The following is a 14,794-nucleotide window of genomic DNA, read 5'->3' as shown; positions in this document are numbered from 1 at the left end:
CATTTCGGTTACCTTGTGGTGCGCAAATGGCTGCCATGCTGGTCTGTATAACTGTAGTGACTGCACTTCACAAAGTCTTTTATCTGAAGTGCTTTGAAACTCAAAGCAGAAGGCTGATCACTAATCTTGGACATCGGAGTTATGGCTGGCGGGGGGGGGGGTGGCCGGAAAAGATTGGGAATTTCAGACTGGAAAGGAGTCACCTGAGAGGCAATCTTACAACAACTTGCATTTATATAGCAACTTTAACGTAGTAAAACGCCCCAAGGCACTTTGTAGGAGTGTTCGCAAACAAAATTTGACAGAACATAAGGAGATATTAGGATAGTTGGTCAAAGAGGTAGCGGTTAAGAAGCGACTTAAGGAAGAGAGAGGCGGAGAGGTTTAGGGAGGGAATTCCAGAGCTTAGGGCCTAGGCAGCTGAAGGCATGGCTGCCAACGGTGAAGCGAAGGAAATTAGCGATGCGCAAGAGGCCAGAATTGGAGGTGGGCAGAGAGCTCAGAGGGTTGTCGGAGGTGACAGAGATAACTAAGATAGTAAACAGTATGGAAAAGATCAATCTGGAAAATTACTTCAAATTCATTTGGGAGAGTAGAATAAGGGGTCATAAGCAGAAGTAAATTTTAGGACTGATATCAGGAGGTTTTTCTTCACAAAGTGCGAACAACATTCGGAATAAACTCCCAGAGGAGTAGTGAAGGCAAAAAAAATCCAGAATAAATAAAAATAACAATTGAGTGCTGCAATGGTGGCACTTTAGGATGATTACAGAAGAACATAAGAAATAGGAGCAGGAGTATTTAACCACTCAGAATGGTGGGAATGTAATTGGTGAGGAGGATGCACTATATAACTGCAAGTTTATCCAAAGTCCGGGACAGCGGTAAAGTTTTGGTACAGTTACAGTTCTGTCACTGGTGGCGAGAGTGATTTGAGGTGATAAATTAAGTGCCTCACACACAAGGTACATATCAGAACAAGTGTAAAGAATATTGGCTCGAATGTAATTTTTTCCTGCACCATATTGTAATCAATGTTAAATAAAAAGCCACAGTGCAAAAGCAACATAAAGTGGTCCTCAGAGGCTTCTTTGGAGGGGTATTTTTATAGTTACCTTGCCAGCTGATATAGAAGAATGACAAGTGAACGTGCACCTTCCCTCATCAGATTATCCAGCTTCAGCTCCTCGTAGATCAAGTGCAGCACAAAGAAAATGGCAGGAATGTGACTGAAAAGTAGAGTCGTTGCATCCAGGCCAAGGTTTGCAAATATCTCTTCTTTGGGATGCAACACCTCCAAAGGATCTAAATGAAGAGCACCAGCCAAAAGATGAGACTCAAAACTACGATGATAGTCACACGCCAGCAAGTATTCCCAGTCCTGAAAATAAAACAGATTTTAATGAGGACTAAGATACATTATAGGGTTCTGCAACTTTCTTACTTAAAATTATGCCTGATAAAACTGTTTTGCTCGACAACTGTTGTTAGGGGTGATACCTTGGCTTCCATACACTCGCAGGAGTGCAGTTTTCCAACAGCGTTTCCTGTACAAATCTACTTTTTATTTAATGTCTAATTTTGTTGTTCCTACAATGTGACCAATAGGCTTTTGAAAACGGAGTTGAATGTACTGTAGCAAAAATTGCAATCCAGCCAACATATTTCATTGTTGTCAATATGTGTCTCATGTGCAATATGCTTAATTTATTACTTCTGAATGCTCCCGCAACCAGTGATTGAACTGGAATCGCACCAATTACTTCACCTTGGCGTTAAATATACAGGAGCACTTTTCTTACGCAAAGCTCTGTTCTTTTACAGGTGAGGAGGTAACCAAGTGAGGTGAACCAAATTCCCGAGTTCTGCAATCGTGGAGTTGCTTGGACAGTAACTAGAAAGAAATGAATGGCTCACAAGATACTGCACATTCCAAGATGGAGGATGCATAAGGGCGAGAACAACAAAAAAACCCAACATTCATAAAAAAAGTTGCAAAAGGAACTTCCAACATCAATTTGATGCTAAGAGCGATCAACGCGAGAAATGGACTTCCAAATGGGGTAATGAGGCAAAAATCTTTGGAATCATATAAGAGATAGTTTGATGTACGTGTTCCTATATGGATGAACTAAAATGGACTCTCATCCATACTTAGCTCGGTTAACCTTTTTTATTTGTTCTTGGGACCCTGACAAGGCAATTTTTATTGTCCTTCCCAACTTTCATTAATCATTGCATGGACCTGGAGGGACCTATAGGCCAGACCGGGTAGAAGTGCCCTTTCCTGAAGGACATTAATGAACTAGCTGCAACAATCTGGTGCGAGCCCACAAATAACCAAACTTATTTGCCGTGTGGCAGGATTTGAAGTGATGAATTTTAGGTTGCTGGTTCAGTATCAGAACCACCAGAATACTGCACCCCTCAAGTGCAAATATTTGCATTGCAATGGGAATACCTCTCCCAAGCAAAACAATAGTTTATACTTTGTTTCCTGTTAAAATACTTACAGAATAATTTCCTTACCTCATCCGAGCCAACATCTGAAGGCCTGGCTTTTTTGGCAGCAATCACAGGGGACAGTGACCCTTCTAAATCAAGCTGTGTGAATTAAAGGACAGTTAATCAGCAGCGCGATTTTAAAATAAACAGCACCACAACTGCTTTAGACTACTTTGCAATGGTCACTGCACTCCAAAAGTGTGTGGCATTTTGAGATATTTTAATGATACAATATATAAATGCCAGCTTTTTGCCCCTTTGACATACTCTGGGACATATACAAAGTGCATCCACCAAAAAAATATATTTGTGGACAAGTCTACACTTGCATACTTCTTCATATTGTTGCAAACTTGCACTATTGTCGGTGCAAATCTGATCAGAAAAGCTTTCAATAAACAGCCTAAAGTTTTATGTTTCACACACAATGTTATATAATCTTTGAATTTCACAGCACAGGAGGAGGTCATAAAGCCCATCATGCCTGTGCCGGCTCCTAATCGCATTTCCCTGCCCTTTTCCCATAACCTTTTACATTTTTATTTTTCAAATATTTGTCCAACATCCTTTAAAAGGCAATTATGGATTCTGCATCCACTGTAACTTCCATGGGGCAGTCCATGTTTTAGCAATCCACTGATTGAAAACATTTTTCCCAACCTGAAGATCTTAGGTATATATCCTCTCGTACCAACTCACTGATCAGCAGATGGAGCTTTTTCCTAACAACCTCAACAAAGATGATCCTATTTTAGGGCCCAAGTTTCGGGTGTTGAAAACGGCGTACCTCCGTGCGGTGCGCCGACTTGTTAGACTAAAAACAGCGGCGAAAACTAACCTTGTAATTCTCCCTGCTCCAGGAACCTTGGCATGGCGTAGCAAAAGCTGTGGGGGGTGGGGCGGAGCTAGGGCCGTGCCGGCTCAACACAGCCATGCGCAAATAGCTCAGCAGGACGTTTTCCCCCCAGTCTAATTGTCTTTGAATTATATCTAAAAGAGCAGGCAGGGAGACTCGAGCTGCAAAATGGTGTCCTTGTACTGACCTATACTTTTAAGGCCAGGTGTTGGGCTTAACAGTGGAATGCAAAGACCCATTGGATATTGGTGGAACTGTACTGAACCGGTTAGCTATATTTTTACTTCAATGAACTGGCTTCCTTAACCCAGATTATTCATGGATCCACATTTTTGTGGGGAATCGGGGGTGGGGGGTTCCAATGCCTTTGGTCATCCGAGCCTAGGGTGTGTACACTGCAGAGTGCAGGTGACAGAGGGAGACCCCTATATTTCCAGTCAGTTCCATTCCTGTAGGTATCTATTAGTCAGAAACCTTGCTTCTCAGCGTGTTTGCATTGGGGGAAGTTGAGATATTTGTGTGCGACTTCAATTTGTGGAAGTTTCTTTGACAGGCGATTTCCTGAAATGGAAGTTGGATAAATTGCATTTGCGATAAATAGATATTTCTTCAAACCTGACATTGAAACAGTTAAGACTGCAGAATATTTGTGTCACATCAGGAGTAATCTAGTTTGAACCCAGATATATTTCTGGCAGATGGTGCAGTGTGAAAGTTGGACCTGATGGTTCAGTTATTTCCTACTGCCAAAGGTTTCCTTCATATATACTCGTATGAAAAGTCGTTCTTTAATATGCAGGAGAATACCGTGACTGCAACAAGATAATGCAAACTATGTAGATTTTTCTTTGCTTGTCATTCAGATTGAAGGTTTTCAGAACTGCTATTACAGTAATCATTTGTTTCACAGCCCTAAATCAGAGGGTCTGTAAGATTTCTGTTCTGCTCTCCTCTTTTTCCTCACCTGAACTTGTGCTGACAGCTTATTACTAAATGCACTTCCCTATGTGGCAATAAACCCCACAGACTCTAAAATTCCCGCGTTTGATCCCTGTTCTAAGTCGAGTTAGCTGATCTCAGTCAAGATAAAAGGAGTGCTGTGATTAGCTCCTGCACCACAGTGAAATCAGCCCGCGTTCCCAGCGCTGGAAAGTGATGTATGTGGATAATGGCAAGGATAGAATTTATTTAACTGTGATGGTACCTGTGGTCAGATAACCTGCCGACATTCAATTCATCTTGTGCGTGAAGAATGGCCGCTTTGAGATGCTGCAGGGGCTGATGGAATTGTACCCCATCGTGAATCAACACTTGAGAAGAGGGGGGCAAATTGGGAGGAATGAGCACGTCATGCCTATGATATATTTGTGTGAATTATCTAATAGCACATTAATGGCTTATGCTTGTTGAACAAATTAATCTATTTATCATGTATGTAAGTGGCACATTCTATTTATAATCCAGTTTCTACACAGTATTTTTGTAACCCAAGAAAATGGTATTGCAACTGCTTTGATTTAATTTCCTCCAGTATTTCTCATTTATTATAAATTTAATAAGCATAATGGGGGCACAAAGCGGCATCCCTTCCCTTCACATAAAGGTAGGACTTCTATTTTTTATTTGTTATTACTTATTACAAAGTATTGCTTATTACTTTGATTTGGTGCTTTAGGTGTAGGGTTCCTTCTATTTTTTATTTGTTAATTGCTTATTACTTTTTGTGCTTCATTTAGTGCTTGGTGCTTTAAATGTACTTATGCTTCTTTAATGTTGTTGTGAAGGTGTTTAGTGCTTTGGAAAATCCTCCAACTTCCCTTCCCCTCCCTCCCCACTGATGTTGATGTGTCTGCCTCAGCCGGGAGCCTACACTTGCTTATTTATAAAAAGAGAAACAACTGTCCTCACTCAGCAGATATAAGGCAAAATATAATCGCAAGAGGTTTTAGGCCATTTTAAATGATGTGTTTAATGCTTCCCACCAACCCCCCCTCCACCCCCCCCGTCTCTGGCTGTGCCTGAACTGAACTTAACTCTAGGTAAGGTTTTTCAGAACTTACAAAAGTGGACACTTACTCCGTTCTAAGTTAGTTTGGAGTAAGTTTTCGCTGCCTAAACTTGCAAAACAGGCCTGAGTGCCTGGACACACCCCCTTTTGAAAAAAAAACAGAACTAAAACGAAACTAAACTAATTCACTAGAACTGGAGCAAATTAAATACCGAAAATTGCAATTTCTAAGATACTCCAAACTAAACTAGTTGCTCCAAACTCCACCCGAAACTTGGGCCCTAATTAATGACTAAAGTTTGATTTTGCTGCATTATCCCCATTTGAGGTGGAAAGTGCGTCAGTGTAAACCTTTCTTTACAGCAAAGTGTTCCCAGGCCGATCACGACACTGCTGGACTGGGCCTGAGGGAGGTGACAAGCTGCGTATTGACCTGAAATTAGGCAGCCAGCGAGGCCTTTCCTTCCTCCTTATGGGAAAAAATACTTCACCTCTCTCACTGCCCTCGAACAAAACAAAAACCTCAGCTCTGGTGAAAAGTAAAGGCTCAAACACGTGGCACAACTGGGATAAAAAAGACTTGCGTTTATAGAGCACTCGTACATGCCTCTCAGAAAAGTATCAAAGGGCCCAAGTTTCCACATGATTTGCGCCTGATTTTTAGGAGCAACTGGTGGAGAACGGACTATCTTAGAAATCGCAATTCTCCACATTTTTTTTTCTGCAGTTCTAGTCAGGTAGAACTGTTCTACTTTGGAACAGAATTTTTTCTTCAAAAGGGGGCGTGCCCGGCCACTAACGCCTGATTTCAAAGTTTCCACAGTGAAAACGTACTCCAAACTAAAGTAGAATGGAGCAAGTGAAGATTTTGTAGAACTGAAAAAACCTGTTCTGCACATTAAAAAAATCAGGCGCAGGTTACAAATTAGGCGTCCAGAACAAGGTGGGGGGGAGGGGGGGGGGGGAAGGGAACTCATTAAATTCTACAATAAATCCTTATTTATACTTCTACAAATAAATCCAACCTGAATAAACATTTATAAGCAAAGAAAAGATTCAATAAACCATCTTCCTACCTGTGTGAAAGTACTTCAGGCACGGAGAATTCTGCAGTCAGCCTGAGGCGCCCGTTCTTCCCGCGGGGGGGGGGGCGGGGAGAGAGGCGCCCGTTCTTTCCCGCCGGGGGGGCGCCCGTTCTTTCCCACCGGGGGGGGGGGGGGGGGAGGAGGAGGCGCCCGTTCTTCCCGCGGGGGGAGGGGGGGGGGAGAGACAGTGAGAAGGCTGCAAGTGCTGATGGCAATGCGCTTTTATTAAAAAATGTTCAAAAATTAAACAGCTACAAAGAACTACAAAAATGGCCGAGTGCCAATGTTTTTTTCACACTGAGCATGCGCGAACGCTCCAACGCGCACGCGCAGCGTTGCCAGCAGGAAAAAAACTAATTTAAATAGTACCCGCCCCCTCCCACTTACAAAATCGGCGCGAGTGTAGGCTCCGCCCCCCTGGGCGCCGCGCCAGGCAGAAAAGGAGCTGCAGAACGCTCCAGAATCGAGAGGTTTTTTTTTAGGCGCTGTTTTAGGCGCGAAAAACGGGCGCCCAGCTCGGAGGGGCGCCCGTTTTTTATCGTGTGGAAACTTGGGCCCATAGTGTTGCCCATACAATCGAACGCTGTCTGCGGTTTTTAGGCAAATGGTGTCGCCACCTTGCACAGAGCAAGATCCCACAAGCAGCAATGAGATAAATGAAAGGTTTGTATGTTTTTGGGGGAAGAATGCTTGCCAAGACAGTCTCACTGCTTTTTTTCCAATCGTGATCTTCCAAACGGGATATTTTAATGCCCACCTAACAGGCAGATGGGCCCACAATTTAATGTCTTGCGTGAAGGATGGCTTTTTTTGAAAGGCAGCACTCCCTCGGTACTGCACTGGTGCAAGCCTAGATTATGTACTAATCTCTAAGCACCTTGGGCATCTTACTACATTAAAGGACCTATATATAAATGCAAGTTGTTATTATCTCAGAATAGGGCTCGAACCCATAAACATTTGACTCAGAGCTAAGAGGGCTATGACAGAGCAGAATGAACACAGGGAACTTGCGTACTAATCCTTCATGCTCTAGTGTGTTGGTGCAGTACAATTCGATTGTCCAGTAGCTCTAAATGATCACTATTTCTGGCTGATTCTTGCTGCTGATTCCCAAGTTATCTGCTTTCCCTCTCCCGTCACTTCCTCCTCGTCTGCTCTCTCAGGCACACGTAAAAGATTCCATGTACTATTTTGAAGAGTGTCCTGGCCAACAGTTCCCCCTCAACCAACATCACTAAAAAGAGAGGAGCTGGTCATCTTTCTGTTTATGGTAGCTTGCTGAGCACAATTTGGTAGTCGGGTTTCCTGCAGAACAACAGTGACAACACTTCAAAAGTACTTCATTGGCCGTAAAGCGCTTTGGGACGTTCGGTCGCCGTGAAAGGTGCTATAAAAAATGCAAGTTCTTTCTTTTTTTCCTTTTCCTCTTACTTAGTCAAATCCATTTAGTGACAGCGGTTTAGGCCCTGTCGTTTAGACTGAAACCAGCACAGATTGGAATGCTGCCCAACATCACCCAGGAACTTGAGCACTTGTGTACCTCAGCTGTTAAAGTGCCAGTTTGGTCTATGCGATGCTCAGTGTTGATGTGATTAAATAAACTGACTAATTAAGGGAGGGTGACCGGTGGGGGTGGGTGGGTGGGAGGGGGGGAAAGAGAGGAGGGAGAGGGCGACCAAGGTAAAAGGAGCGAGGGGGGGGGGGGGGGGGTGGAGGAAAGAGGTTGGGCCAGGCCAGAGTTTGGGCAGCCGAGGTGGGAGGAGTCCAGATTTCGGAACATTTTCCGGTTTCCGGACAACCCCGACACAAATCGGCCCGGTGTCCGGATTCCAGAACTCCAGATTTTCGACGCTGTACCTGTAAAAGATCCCATGGCACTATTTCGAAGAAGAGCAGGTGAGTTATCCCCGGTGCCTTGGCCAATATTTATCCCTCAATCGACATAACAAAAACAGATTGTCTGGTCATTATCACATTGCTGTTTGTGAGAGCTTGCTGTGTGCAAGTTGGCTGTCACGTTTCCCACATTACAGCAGTGACTGCAGTCCAAAACTACATAATTGGCTGTAAAGCGCTTTGAGACATCTGTTGGTCGTGAAAGGCGCGAAATAAATGCAAGTCTTTCTTTCTTAAATTTGTGATGTGTAATGGGCGTGCGGGAGATCGCGGTTCTGCTGTATTCCAAAAAAAAACCTAGCAAAATTTGTGTGTTTGATAGCCAGCATCAAAAACACGCGTGCTTTTCAATATCTGTCCCCCCACCCCTCCCCAATATGAAAACCGCTTACATTGCGTGTCCACGTGAGTCTGTCTGTGCTGTAGCCCATCATGTTCATCAGGCAGGTCACAAACATGCTCCACTCTGAATGATAATTGGGTCCTCCGGGTGCATTGTAAGCGTTGTACCACTTGATTAAAACTTGCACCGCAACCTCTTTCGGGAGGATATATTTTATTGCTTGCAAGCATTTTTTCACTATTGGAAGTTAAACAGAAAACATTTTTGTTTTGACAAAAACTTCCTCCATGATGTTCGATGAAATATTTAGTAACAAAATGCAGAACATTGTACTTAATTCATCATAAAATCTAATTACAGTTCTTGTGATTTTTACATATAATTGTGTTTAAATACACAGTTCTAACTGAAGAATATTAAGATTTGTTTGCTCTTACCCAATTGAGAATTTGTGATTTCGGGTGTAGTGATCCGAATTAAATTGCCATTACTCATTTCCTGAAGAGAAAGAAATCAAAATGTTCAACATTGAAAGAAGAATTACTGTGTGAAGACACACACAAGGCTCACTTCACAACAGCAAATAAAGCTAAAAAGGCGATGCGGCCTTTATGCAATACGTCAGCTGAGGCTCGGTTTGTGGCACTCTCGCCTCTTGAGCTCACAATAGCTGACATTCCAGTGCAGTGCTGAGGGAATGCTGCACTGTCGGAGATGCTGTCTTTCGGATGAGACATTAAACCGAGGCTCCGATTGCCCTCTGTGGTAGACATAAAAGATCCCACTATTTCGAAGAAGAGCATTGGAGATTCCCCCTGTGTTCTGGTCATGATTTGTCCCTCAACCAACATCAACAAAATAGTTTATTTGGTCGTTCATCTTATTGGGAACTTGCTGTGTGCAAATTGGCTGCTGCGTTTCCACATTACAACACTGACTATACTTCAAAAAAATACTTCATAGAATCAAAGAATGGTTACACTGCAGGGAAGTTGGCCATTCATCCAGTCAAGCCCATGCCAACTCTCAGCTAGTCCCACGCCCCTTCCCTTTCCTTGCAGTCCTGCAAATTTATTTCCTTCAGCTACTTATCCAACTCACTTTTGAAAGATAAAATTCAGTCTGCCTCCACCACCCTTTCAGGTAGTGCATTCCAGATCCAAACTACTGCGTAAACAAGTTTTTTTCTTATGTTCTTTTGCCAATCACTTTAAATCTGTGTCCTCTGGTTCTCGACCCTTCTGCCAATGGGAATAGTTTCTCTCTATTTACTCTTCTCGGTCTTCCTTGCTGCAATGCACCATCTCACCCTCAGTAAGCTCCCCGCTGGAGTGGAGCTAATCTACAGAACAAACGGGAAACTGTTCCAACCTCCGCCGCCTCCAGGCCAGATCCAAAGTCGTCCCACCCTCTGTCATTGAATTACAGTACGCAGACCACGCTTGCGGTGCAGTGCCGCACTCCGGGACCACTGGGAGCCACCCTCTGCCACCAGTGTTTCTGGCTAACAGCTCCAGGGGCTCCACCATCCCTTCCATGTTATATCTTATTTGTTGGACAAAAACTCGGTGCCAACTATGTTCTTGGTGCTTAGTAGGCTTTTTGCTACTGGTGAATCTCCCTCGTGCCTCCCAGAACAGCCAAACAAGCACACATCACAGCCACACACTTTCAGTCCCTCTCAGCTCCCTCTCTCTCTGTCTCCTCTTCTGCGCATGTCATGATGACCCTTGACCTCCTGAATCGCGGGAATCGAGCGTTGCCATGCCGTTGCTAAGGATGGCGACACTTTACGGAAGAAGGTCAGCGAGATTTAACGCTACTGCCCATTTCATATCGCTCGCGGTAACGCCCAATTTCAAAAATGGAGACTAGGTGCTTTGAGAATGGGCGAGAAGCCGGCGATCTGAAAACCCATTTTTAGCGGCCACGTCAAAATAACGCCCACTTTTGGGCGATATGCACAAAACTGGAAAATCTAGCCCATGGACTATGTACAGCAGGCACCTCAAAGCACTGGAGAAGTACCACCAGCACTGCCTCTGCAAGATCCTGCAAATCCATTGGCAGGATAGGCGCACCAACGTCAGTGTTCTCGCTCAGGCCAACATCGCCAGCATCGAAGCACTGACCACACTCGACCAGCTCCGTTAGGCGGGCCAGATCGTCCGCATGTTTGATACGAGACTCCCAAAACAAGCACTCTTCTCGGAGCTCCGACACGGCAAACGAGCCCCAGGTAGGCAGAGGAAACGTTTCAAGGACACCCTCAAAGCCTCCTTGATAAAGTGCAACATCCACCGACATTTGGGAATCCCTGGCCCAAAGTGGAGGAAAAGCGGCGAACACTTCGAGTCTCGACGCCAAGAGTAAGCTGAAGCCAAGCGTAAACAGCGGATCGAGCGCAAGGCAACCCAAGCACCTCACCCACTTGTTCCTAAACCACTTCTGCCCCACCTGTGACAGAGACTGCAGATCCCGTATAAGACTCATCAGCCACACGAGAACTCATTTTTAGGTCCCAAGTTTCGGGCCGCGCCGAAAACGGCACAGCCCCGAGCTGCACGCCTGTTCTTCGCACCTAAAAGTGCGCAAGAGAAAAAACTGTTTAATTCTCCAGCTCCTCGGAGCTCGAACTCAGCTTGGCGCAGCGCGCACATCACAGCGGGGGACGGAGCCAGACACTCGCGTCGATTCTCAAAGCAGTGTGGGGGGGGGGGGGGGGGGCGGGTCTAATTCAAATGAGCCAACGTCGTGCCGGCAACCCTGCGCGTGCACGCACGCGCAGTGTGAAACAAACATTGGTACTCGGCCATTTTTAAAGGGACTGGAGAAAAAGTGAAGATTTGCCTCTTGGACCCCTGGAAAGGCTTCTAATTTAATTTTTGAGATATTTTTGTGTGTGAGGGAGTGCTTTTAGCAACACTGTTGAATAAATCACCTGCTGAAATCAGTGAGTACAGCTTTTCATTGCTAAACTTGCAGAACCGGTGCTGCATTGGTGCATGCAAATTAAGGACTGTGTGTTTGGAGAAATAAGAGTGCCAATTCAACTTTGCAATGGATCAACGTCCACCAAGAACAAAGAATTTCTTGCATGAGGAAGTAGAGATATTAGTCAACGTAATTGAGCAGAGATGGCAGGAGCTAGATACCAGCAACAGAGGTTGCATAAAAGTGCCACCAAAAGAAATGAAGAAACGCTGGAACCAAGTTGCAGAAGATTACTGCGCAGTGGTGCATACCAGGAGATCTGGAAGTCAGTGTAAAAAGAAATGGCATGACCTTGGTCAAGTAGTTAGTGTAAGTAATATTTCCCATTTTTAATTTAATCGTAATTGTAACCTGGCTATCTGTATGTCTCACCTTGCAGACTGACACACTCTGTAAAAAGTTATATTTTACTCTTTGCAGAAGAAATTGGCCCACAACAAAAGGGAGGCAACTCGGACAGGAGGAGGCATGCCCAATCTGCATCCACTGAGACGCTTGGAACAGAAGGTAGCTGCTATGATGAGTCGTACATGGAGAAAAGCAATCGGTACAGCACAAGCTGGGCCCGCACGCGAGGAAGAGGGTAAGTCCTGAAAATGCATCGTGGCCCTTTAAATCAACCTGCTGCCTGGCCTGCTATGTGTGAGAGTACTCATGCCACCCACCCGGCCCCCTCCCTTGCTGTTAAACATTTGACTGTTCTGATGTATTTTGCAGAACATGGTGATGATGATGATGATGACGATGCTGCTGCTGCCAACCCTGAGGATCCTGAGGATATAAAACAAGAACCAGTACAACCAGCTGCGGACGATCCAGACTGGATGATGGCAGCAATGACTGAAATGTCTGCAGGGGAGAGCTTCCAAATTAATGTTTATGAGCCCCCATCAAGGGGCATCAGAGTTTCAACCCCTAGCATAGGTCTTGGTTCCACCTTCCATGGTTTTGCTTCCGATGTTGCGGGTCCCAGTGGTGCTGCTGGTATAATGCAGCATTCTACAGTCAGTGCACTACCGTCCCAGCCTGCGCCTCCCTCTCGCATAGGTTCTGGTTCCACCTACTATGGTTTTGATTCCAATGCTGCGGGTTCCAGTGCTGCTGCTGATATCATGGAGCAGTTTACACCCATTCGTCCAACATCCCAGCCCACGGCTCGCACACGAGTGCTCCACCATCCCAGCCCGAGCCTCTCTCTCTAGTACTGCCGTCTGCAACACAGAACATCCTACCGTTCCAGCCCGAGCCTCTCCCTCTAGTTCTGCCACTTGCAACACCGATTGTCCCACCGTCCGTGCCCGCGCCTCCCAGTGTAGTGGTGCCACGAGGCAGACCCAGGCAGAGGAGGAGGAGATTGGAGACACGCTCTCCTGAGATGCAGCGTGCAACAGATGCGGCTCAGGTTTTGGCATTGGGTATGGAGACCAATGAGCTTACCCGATCACTCATTGGTGGCGTCAGTGCAGTGGGTGAAGAGGTGACGGTCCTGATGGGAGAAATAGCAGTAATGACACGGGAACTTAGGGAGGGAATGTCCGAGGGAGTGCAATCGACAGCACAGTCCGTCAGGGAGGGCATGCAAATGACGGCACAGGCCATCAGGGAGGGCCTAGGTGAGGTAGCTGCTGCAATAAGGGCACACAGCCCAGCCAATCAAATGACACCCCCATGAGGAAGTGAACATTCACTGAGATATGGATGAGACATGGTTGCAGCCTTTCTTTGCTGCTTTTGTTCTTGTTCTTGATGTAGCTGTAGTAGCGTTTTTCAAATTGAAATTGTTTTGTAAGTTTTGTAACTTTACAACTTATAAGTGATCTTATGGTTTTTAAGTGATCTTATAGTGTAAATGCTCTCACATTTTTTTGTATCTTATTTAAATTTGCACCTAAAAAGTGATCCTGAAGTTTAAGTGTTCTTCAGAGTGTAAAATTTTTCACATAGAAATTGTTTTGTAACTTTACAAGTTTATAAGTGATCTTAAAGTTTTTAAGTGATCTTCAAGAGTCATATTAAAAAGCATAGTTTGATACAACAAATATTTTATTACAGTGACGTTAACTTTTCAATAAAATATTTTTTCATTAAAACGGTTTCATGTTCCATTAACACAACACAACGTAGGAACAACTGCAAAGAATAAACATGTCCATGCGCAACAGTGGTCGCAGAGCCCTCAGGCATCAGTAGTTGAAGTGTTCACGGATGAGCTGCTGGCGCAAGGCTCGAGCAATCGTTAAAGGGGCACGATGGACGGCCCTCCTCCGACCTCGTGCTCCGGCATCAGGCACTTGCATGCTTTCCTGATCGTCGTTATCATCCACATCCTGCTCTTCCGTAATATTATCATGCACTGGACCCTCACGTAGGTATTCTGGTTCCACTACCAGCTCCTGCTGCCTCATGATGGCTAAGTTATGCAGCATACAGCACACAACAGTGAAGTGACCGACAATCTGAGGAGAGTATAGCAAGTGTCCTCCGGAATGGTCCAGGCATCGGAATCGCTGTTTCAATATGCCAATGGTCCTCTCAATGATGCTGCGCATCGCACTGTGCGCCATGTTGTATTGACGGTCAGCTTCTGTCCGTGTCACGCGTTGGGGCGTCATGATCCAGGTGGTCAGGCCGTACCCTTTGTCTCCCAGTAGCCAGCTCTGCCCTTCTGGCTGCTGCTGAACATGTCAGATATAATGCTGTCGTGTAGGATGAATGCATCGTGGGTGCTGCCAGGGTATCTCGCTTCGACTGACATGATGCGCTGCTTGTCGTCACACAGGAGCTGCACATTGATGGAGTGGAAACCTTTCCTATTCCGGTACTGCTCAGAATCCTCCACGGGTGCTCGCAAGGCTATGTGGGTACAATCAATGCAGCCCTGTACCTTTGGGAAGCCGGAAATCCTGAAGAAGCCCACAGCCCTCTCATGGATCGCTTGTGCGGTCATTGGGAAATTGATGAAGTCATTCCTTCGTGCATACAGTGCAGCTGTGACCTGGTAAATGCAGCCACGTATTGCACGTTGAGAGATGGCACACACATCTCCAGTTGTAGCCTGAAACGATCCCGAGGCATAGAAAGAAAGTGCAGCTGTTACCTTCACT

General features: G+C 45.3%; 1 protein-coding gene across 2 annotated transcripts in view; it reads right to left on the bottom strand.

The window, feature by feature from the left end:
* The window catches only part of anapc1 (anaphase promoting complex subunit 1), a 199,421-nt gene that overhangs the window by 139,570 nt on the left and 45,057 nt on the right, over positions 1 to 14,794 (bottom strand). For both annotated transcript variants that reach the window (XM_070885752.1, XM_070885753.1), the window contains exons 16-19: positions 9,134 to 9,194; positions 8,746 to 8,933; positions 2,530 to 2,604; positions 1,116 to 1,381 (exon numbers count right to left, since the gene is read on the bottom strand). In XM_070885752.1, the coding sequence (XP_070741853.1) occupies positions 1,116 to 1,381; positions 2,530 to 2,604; positions 8,746 to 8,933; positions 9,134 to 9,194 (590 nt within the window). The remainder of the gene's footprint in view (positions 1 to 1,115; positions 1,382 to 2,529; positions 2,605 to 8,745; positions 8,934 to 9,133; positions 9,195 to 14,794) is intronic.

This window comes from Pristiophorus japonicus, chromosome 7, assembly GCF_044704955.1.
Source record: "Pristiophorus japonicus isolate sPriJap1 chromosome 7, sPriJap1.hap1, whole genome shotgun sequence".
Lineage (NCBI taxonomy): Eukaryota > Metazoa > Chordata > Chondrichthyes > Pristiophoridae > Pristiophorus > Pristiophorus japonicus.
Note: the sequence above shows the minus strand (reverse complement) of the source record. Positions and strands in the feature narration are given on the sequence as shown.